We start from the raw sequence: 8,777 nt of genomic DNA on the forward strand, positions 1-8,777 counted from the left end.
AATGAGACAATGGAAATGGGTGATGCTAGCAGATTAATGACTATATTTTTAAAACTTGAGGAACAACTGATAAGCATCTGGCTAAAACTTCTATGAAAAATGTTCACTGTAGAAATTTGTAATAAGAAGGACACACATAAGTAGAAAATTAAAATACTCTTAGCAAAATTAAAATACTAGCGGGCTGGAGAGATGGCTCAGCCATTAAAGGCTAGGCTCACAACCAAAAATATAAAATACTCCTAGCAAAAGAAAGCTTTCAAATGTTTGTGATATGTGAATATATAATGTACATATAATAAAAGTGTCATGTACAGCAAAATGCATTCTAAGTCTGTAATTTTAATTAAATATGGTTAGAAATTATGATTTATGGAGATATAACATTTTATTTATGAATGAACCGCCCACTACCTTTGTAACTAGTTTTGTGTTTTTAGTTACTTTGAGTCCCTGTTTTTGTGGAATCTAGAGCATGCAAATCACAAATCTTCATTTACAAATCTTCACTCTTTTCTTCCTAAGAGGAAAAACTTAGGTCAACCAACTAAAGAGCAAGGCAAAGGATGTAGCTAGAGCACATACCTGTCTTGTGCGAGGTCCTGTGCTCAGTCCCCACAGTGCCGTTTGAAAAGAAAAAGAGAGAAGAGAAAAACGATAGCAGGCATGGTGGTGGTCACATGGTCAGCCCATGACTGACTGGAGGCTGAAACAAGAAGATTGGGGAAAGAAGGGCAGCCTGGGCTACGTAGTACTGCACTGTGAAACAAAAATCAAACCCGGGCAGGTTTGTGTATATGTGATTTTTTTTTTAATTGTTGTTTTCAGCTGCCTGGGGCAAAATACTAATTTAAGTTCTTTTTCTGGATTTTCAATTATAAAACCTAAGACTTCATTAAAATTGCCAGTTCTGTGTTACTTTCAAAGCAATAGATTAATATGCTCTGCCAATATGTAAAGGTCTACCTGATGCCTGTGTGGCACTGACAGTTAGTGGCCCAGAAAGTCTGTCTGTGATCAAGGGTCAGAGAAACCAAACCGACATCAAATGCACAGGAGCTCGGAGGGACACACCTATTCCCACAGCGGAAGATCATGCTTCACTGGCGAGGTGGAAATCAGTCTCGTGACTCTCAACTGTTACTTTTTTTGTTTTTTATTTTTTCCAAACAAAACACACTAGAATAAAAATATATGAATTCAGGTACTTTAGGGGAGACTTTTTGTCTCTTGCCATCAGAAATTTGATGCCTCATCCTTAAGTTTTTGCTTAAGAAATATTTCAGATGCAGACTTTTCCTCACACTGTCCCCCCTAGACGCTGCCTTTGAAGTTTTAAGGTTCCTGCAAGAGTCCTAAACTTATACACTCAGCCTTTATCAGTAATGATGTTGATGTTTATGCAAAACATACAAAACCTACATATTACAATAATGTAATTATTAATTTTCCTGAACTTATGATGGCTCTTGGATCAGAGAACAATCAGCACATTTTTTACACAAGCACTTAAGGATCTTCACAAAATAGCACTGATAGGTTTTCTTTGGGTTGAGTTCCTGGGTTTAGGTGATAAAAAATAGAAAGTCAGGAAATTCAGGAGACATGGGTAAGGAACTGTCTTAAGTCAGGGTTTCTGTCACTATGAAGAGATACTATGACCATGGCAACTGTTATACAGAAAGTATTTAATTGGGTGGCTTACATTTTCAGAGATTTAGTCCATTATCATCATGGTGGTCAGCAACAGGAAGTGGTCTGAGAGACTGGCTGTGGCTTGAGCATATATGAGACCTCAAAGCCTGCCTCCACAGCGACGCAAGCAATCCAACAAGGCCACGCCTCCTCATAGTGCCACTCCCTTTGGAGGCCGTCTTCTTTTAAACCACCACAGGACCTTCACCTCAACCGCAATTCCAAGGTCTAGCTTCTGCTTTTCACTGTTTGGGAGTCAAGTTTTAATACAACTACCTTACACAAGAGGAACACAGCAACTCACGAACTGCTTAAGACAATACAGATGTGACCTTGAGTACAGCTGTCAGAACTCCCCTCTCATCCCTAAGCCTGAACAGTGCATCTCATAAACAACCCCATGAGTTCCTTCACAAACGGAAATTCTTGAAGAGAAACAAGTAACCTCATAGAATTTTAATTTTTGAACTGCTTTATTAAACTTTAAACTGTGTGTGTGTGTGTGTGTGTGTGTGTGTACGCTTTGCTGCTGTGTTGGTCTTTGAACCTCAGATCTATCACACTGTTTTCAGTATGGTTTTTATTTTGAGACAGGTCTCATGAAATTAACCAGGTCGTTTGTGAACTTACTCTACAGCTCGTGTTTCTTTTGAATTTGCACCCTCTTTCTCTGGCCTCTCAAAGTAGCAGGGATTACAGTTTTGCATACCAGGCCTAGCCACACAGTTACTGTTAAGACACAAACACACTCCTTTTTCCTGAGACACAGGCACATACCCACCCTCAGGTTCTTCTTAACACACATGAACTTTTTTCATACTGGCTGGTCCTGAAACTCTTTCCTGTTGTGTAAGTTAAGATTCTTGCTTCACAAGAGTAGGTATCTCCAGGCTGAAGGGCTGGCTGAGTTGGGTCACATGTTCCACCTCGGTTGACATTATCACACCATGCCCTTGTCAGACTTGTCCAGAATGGACTGGGTTTTACGTCTTCCTCCTTCTTGAGCATCATGTACCTTCCTTTTCCTCCTCTTCCTCTGACATGTTTTCATTTTCTAGCCCATGGTGGCCTCAGTTTCCTTAGCATTGGAATTATAAGCATGTTGCCACCACGCCAGCTGTGAGCACTCTCATCTCCAGACATGTCCCATGGATAAACTCTGGGAAGAACGTTTCTCTAACACACCTGCAGCCACATCTGCCAGCCCAGCCACTTTAGGAGATTGTAGACTGATTCTAGCTTTATAATTTTATAGTTAATTAAGGGGCGGGCATCTTATTTAGGGGTAGATAAGACAGAGGGAGCAGGCGACGAAGGCGTTCGGTTGGAGAAAGGGGAGGCAGACTCGGTGGAAACACACCCTGGAGGTTGGCGGGTTTGGCTACACAAATGCCACTGTGAGATGTTAACTAGATCTGAGCAGTTTCCGGTAAGATTCAGGGGAAGCAGCGTGCCTCTCACACGCTCTGTGGAGTGTTTATTAGGCCGTGCTCCCTTCAAGAAGGCATCACTCTGGAGTTTCGGGATCATTCTAGGAACTCCGTCTAATTCCACGGTGGGACGACTAAGATGTCTGTGTTACTTCCGTCACACATATAAATGATTTTGATAAGAATTCAGGCCTGAAAAACTGGTTTTCTTCACCAGTTAGAAGCCACATATATAGAAGACCCCTCCGGACAGGTTGGATGCATTTTCTACCAAAAATTACTTTTGAATTTGCAAGGAAAAGAGAAAGTTTCCTTCTCCTTCATGAGTTTGGTTGACAATCAAGGGCTTTTCCCAGGAGTTCTGGCCTGCAGGAACATTTGTCAATGAAAGGTAAAAAGTCAGGTGGAACCCGAGTGCCCGTGGGTCACCTGGTGCCACAACCTGAGCGGTTCTGCAGCGGACACACACGGCAGTGTCTACTTTTGGGGGGGAAAGAAACACAAACACCCCTCCTCCAGGGGCGGGGGAGGCTCCTGGGGATGCACCAATCACAGCGCGCCCCGCTCTATATAAGGCCCCCCCCTGCCCCGAGCCCCCCTGCGCTGTTGGTGCTTTTCCTTTTTCTCGCTGGTGTCGTTCTTGACCTACTCTTGGCCATGTCGGAAACGGCTCCTGCTGCCTCCTGCAGCCTGGTCCCAGCTCCCGTCGAGAAACCTCCCGCTAAGAGGCGAGGGAAGAAGCCAGGCCTGGCCGCGGCTCGCAAACCCCGGGGTTTCTCGGTTTCCAAGCTGATTCCCGAGGCCCTTTCGACGTCCCAGGAACGGGCGGGAATGTCGCTTGCGGCCCTGAAGAAGGCGCTGGCGGCGGCCGGCTACGACGTGGAGAAGAACAACAGCCGCATCAAGCTGGCGCTCAAGAGGCTGGTGAACAAGGGGGTCCTGGTGCAGACCAAGGGCACCGGCGCCTCCGGCTCCTTCAAGCTCAGCAAGAAGGCGGCTCCCGAGAACGTCAAGGGTAAAGCCAAGAAATCTGCTTCGGCCAAGGCCAAGAAGCTGGGCTTGCCCAGGGCCTCGAGGTCCCCCAAGAGCGCCAAGACTAAGGTGGTCAAGAAGCCGAAGGCGACGCCCGCAAAAGCATCCGCGAAGACCAAAGGCACCAAGGGTGTGCAGGCGCGGAAAAGCCCGGCCAAGGCGAGGGCAGCCAACCCCAACGCTGGCAAGCCAAAGATGGTCCTGCAGAAGACCGACCTGAAGAAGGCAGCAGCGAAGAAGTGAGCTTCCGAGCCAGCTCTAAAAAACCCAAAGGCTCTTTTAAGAGCCACTTCCATTATTCTTAAAATGGCGAAACACTTTAAAGTTAACGAGGTGGGCAGGCGCCTCGGGTGGATCTGCCTTCTAAAGCCCAGAGTGAAAACGCTGGGCGGCCCCTCCTCGGTGTAGCCTATTTACAGACTTGGCATTAGTGCTTCCATATTAGCCTAAAGGTCCCCACAGGCGCATTTCATTCTAGAAACGGCACCGCATCAAGGGAGGAAGTGGAGATGAACTCAGTAGCTGCGGCCACGTTGACCGGATATTGTTGTTCAATTTGCTCTTTAGAACAACATTAACCGGTGCCCGGGCTTTCAAAACTCCAGCTGTTGAGGACTCAAGCTAGAGGTTGGTTATATGTGTTTTTTCTTGGGTTGAATATTTAGGATTTCCCGAGTGATAGATTGAAAAAATACAGCGAGCCGTTTCAAGAATCTTTGAAGTTTTTGCAGTCTGTCAATAAAGATCCATTTTTGTTCCAGTTTATAAAATGGTTTAATACTATTGGCCTAAAAGTTACAGTTGAAGTGTTATGTATATTTTATGAAAATAACATGTAGGCTTCATAGGGTTGACAAGCACAGTATTAAAAATTAAGAATCCCATTGTTTTAGCGAAATGTTAGGGCTTGAATTCAATGTTCAAATGTAACAAAAATAGTACTGGGAAAGTCTGGGCTGGAGTACTTAAAAAAAAAAATCAAAAAACGGGGCGGGTGGTGGTGGCGCACACCTGTAATCCCAGCACTGGGGAGGCAGAGGCAGGCGGATCTCTGTGAGTTCGAGGCCAGCCTGGGCTACAGAGCTAGTCCAGGAAAGGCGCAAAGCTACAGAGAAACCCTGTCTTGAAAAACAAAACAAAATAAAACAAAACAAACAAAACCTCAGATTTTTCTTAACTCATCATTTAGCGGTTTTATGGATTAAGGAGGGCTACAAATATTAAACTCATTTTCGACTATTTTAGGCCTTCGTTTTAAGAATGGCAAAAGACTATAGCAGGGAAGCTTGAGAGATTGTTTAGTCAAAAACACTTGCTTTTCTTGAAGACCAGAGTTTGGCTATCAGAACACACAGCAGGTGGTTCGGCCTGTAACTGCAGCTTCCGGAAACCCGACGCCCTCTTCTGGCACAAGTAGGGCGCACACACTGGTTTAAAATGATATAAAGCCGTTGCACAACTATGCAGTTTGGGTATAGTTCGCCTCCAATAAAGAATGTGCACTTAGGCCTTATTAATGACAATGAGTAATAGCTAAACATTTAACATCTTCGATTTGTGTAGAACCAGCCCTTGCCCTTAGACAAGATGGCGCCTGTCCTGAGCTTGGAAGTGAGGACGGCGCAAGTATGTGTCACACAGCCGGCAAGGCCGTGGTTCTTGAATGACCGGTACTTTGAGGAGGCCTGTCTCAACTTCATTACACAATGGCAGTGGAAATCTGGCCTCACGCAATGCATCCAGCATTGCAACACTTCACACACACACAATTTCAGACAGGTCAGGTTGCGATGTGCTTGTAATTCTGGTTCCTGCTAAATTCCCGTACTCAGTACTACACGGTGTTTCAAACCTGCACAGCACTCACAAACGCTCCCTAGAGGCCTAAATCGAAAAACTCAGGGTGTTTCAAAATACATAACCATCACTGATGTACCCAGAAGACGGCCCGGAAGAGATCACCACGGAGCCAAGTCCCGATGCAAACACAGGTTTATTCGGTGTGCAAGCTCGAGCTCGGTCCGCGACCTTGGTGGCAGCGGGTGGGGCGAGCGACTTGCAAGCTCTTGGGGTAAAAGATTCTTAAAGGAAGAAAAGAAAGCAGAGGTTTTCATGCCTTGGCGTCACAGGATTGGCCAAAAGCGCGCGACCTTGAATTTCATTGGTTCAGCGAGCCGAGGCTTTTGCAATGCTCAATGGTCGGGCTGCGGGGCTGGTGACCGCCTGGCCGTTTTCGTAACCCTGTGGCTTTTCCCCGGAACTGGGTTGCAGACTTCAGGTTAAAATGGCCGCGTAAGACTTTAAAGTGAACTTGTCTTTCACTGACAGCCCGGGGAAGACTTATGACAGTATGTCAGTTATCTAGCGGCGGCAGCACAACAGCTGGGAAAGCGCGCAACAGCTCCTCTTAAGAGTCTGTGGGTGGCCCTGAAAAGGGCCTTTTGCGACTATGGAGAAAGACGAGGATGTGGCTTAACCGCCGAAGCCGTAGAGCGTGCGTCCCTGGCGCTTGAGCGCGTAGACCACGTCCATGGCGGTGACGGTCTTGCGCTTGGCGTGCTCCGTGTAGGTGACGGCGTCGCGGATCACGTTCTCCAGGAAGACCTTCAGCACCCCGCGGGTCTCCTCGTAGATGAGGCCGGAGATGCGCTTGACGCCGCCGCGCCGGGCCAGGCGGCGGATGGCGGGCTTGGTGATGCCCTGGATGTTGTCGCGCAGGACTTTGCGGTGGCGCTTGGCGCCTCCTTTTCCGAGACCCTTACCGCCTTTACCGCGACCAGACATGGTTGTAGCAAGTGGCAAGCTGAGCCCTAGCTTCCCTTTAAATAGACGTCCTACGGACCTGATTGAAAACCACAGTCGTTAGGCGGGGTTTTCGACTCAGGCACTTGAAAGGGGGTGGGGCAACCAGGACGCGTCATTATAATCTGAAGGTTTTGATTGGCCAGCAAACCCCAGCTATTTTTGAGCACAGTGTCATGAGGTACAGCTTTCAATCTCGCGGAAAATCTTCAGTTTTCTTTTTCATCATTTTTGTGCGAAATGAATGGCTTGTTGGGGCCGTTACGGAAAGCAGTTACGGAAATCCCCATTTCATGGTTTAAAAAAAAAATTCCATCTTGCTATTAAATTAGTTGATGGTTCCTTTGTGCACACGCACGTAAAATACCCAAAACGGTGAATTAAATATGCCAAGAACACCCATTGCCGGTAAAATTTAAGTCTCTTCTTAAGCACTTTGTTTGTGAAGACAAAAACATTGAAAAAGCATCTCAAATTGAGCCTCCTAATTGTAGACTTCATATTCCCCATCTCGAGTCGAACACCTAGTGACTCCACCTCCCCCTTTTTTTATGAAGACTGTACAAAAGGATACATTTAGGCTATCGGTTGTCCTTTACCTGCTGTGTTTTTCTGATGTCTTGGTTCCAAGTCTGTTTCCCTTCCAGCCCTTGTTAATCCCAGCATGGCTTGCTCAGCTTTTGAAAAGACAAGTTTTGTAGATCTGGGAATTACAGTGCAGGCCTAATACTTGATTAAGGTCATTACAAAGCCTACAGGGTCCTGGGGAAACCTCTGATAAGATTAGTGATGTCAAAACAAGGCTAATCCCATTTTTTTAAAAAGGCAGAAGAGCAGGCAGCATTTGGTCTTAATGTGGGTTTATTGTTGGTTTTAGACTTCCAAATTTTATTTTTAATTAAACAATGAGATAGGAGAGATGGCGCAGAAGTTAAGAGCATTTGATATTCTCCTAGAGGTCCCAGGTTTGGTTCCCAGCAACCAAGTGGTAGCTCACAACCTCCCATAACTCCAGTTCCAGGAATCTGACACCCTTTTCTGATTTCCATGGGTACCATGAATGCAGGCAAAACACTCACACAGAGAAAATAAAATAAAATCCAAAATTAAATTAAATATCATGGTTTGCAACTCTTTAAAAATAGATAAAGCTGCTGGGAAGCGATGGCGCATGCTTTTAATCCCAGTACTCAGGAGGCAGAGATAGTCAGATCTCTGTGAGTTGGAGGCCAGCCTGGGCTACAGAGTGAGATCCAGGACAGGCACCAAAACTACACAGAGAAACCCTGTCTCAAAAAACAAAAAACAAAATAAAATAAAATAAAAAAAAATAGATAAAGCCTTCTGACCAAATTGAAGACTTTTAATTCCCATCTCTTGTTACCCATCCCCACCACAAACACCTTATACCAGGAGCCCCAGCTAAGTTTCAATGAAAACACATTCAGAAGAAAAAGGTTTGGAAATAATTCTGACAAATTCGTAGGGCTATGGTTAATTCTGAAATGTTACATCATATTTACTCCTTACTGCAGAAGACATCAGAGGTCTACTACCAGGTAGCACTGGCAATGCCTTACAAAATTTGGCAAGAAATGGAAACAGTGTTCTACCACAAGCTTTCTTGGCTTAGCAATAAGTATTCTAGTGGTTATGAGCTATATTAAAATTCCAGCATAGTCATTTTCTAGCTATTAACTAGAAATTCAAACAGTAAGCTGACTAATCTCTAGGCACTGATTTTCCTAACATTGAAATAAAAGCTAATGATGCAAAAAAAAAAAAAAAAAAAAAAACCCTTCCTCACAGAACTCTCTG

General features: G+C 45.2%; 2 protein-coding genes across 2 annotated transcripts; one reads left to right on the forward strand and one right to left on the reverse strand.

Moving 5' to 3' along the window:
* The first annotated feature begins 3,782 nt into the window (after positions 1-3,782).
* Positions 3,783-4,400, forward strand: H1-6 (H1.6 linker histone, cluster member). The gene has a single exon (XM_036187317.1). The coding sequence runs from the start codon at positions 3,783-3,785 to the stop codon at positions 4,398-4,400; it is 618 nt and encodes a 205-aa protein (XP_036043210.1).
* Positions 4,401-6,575: 2,175 nt separating this feature from the next.
* On the reverse strand, positions 6,576-6,947 carry LOC118583760 (histone H4). The gene has a single exon (XM_036187361.1). It carries the CDS (start codon positions 6,939-6,941, stop codon positions 6,630-6,632), a length of 312 nt encoding a protein of 103 aa, XP_036043254.1. The 5' UTR covers positions 6,942-6,947; the 3' UTR covers positions 6,576-6,629.
* Between the last annotated feature and the right edge of the window lie 1,830 nt (positions 6,948-8,777).

This window comes from Onychomys torridus, chromosome 5 (genome assembly GCF_903995425.1).
Source record: "Onychomys torridus chromosome 5, mOncTor1.1, whole genome shotgun sequence".
Classification (NCBI taxonomy): domain Eukaryota; kingdom Metazoa; phylum Chordata; class Mammalia; order Rodentia; family Cricetidae; genus Onychomys; species Onychomys torridus.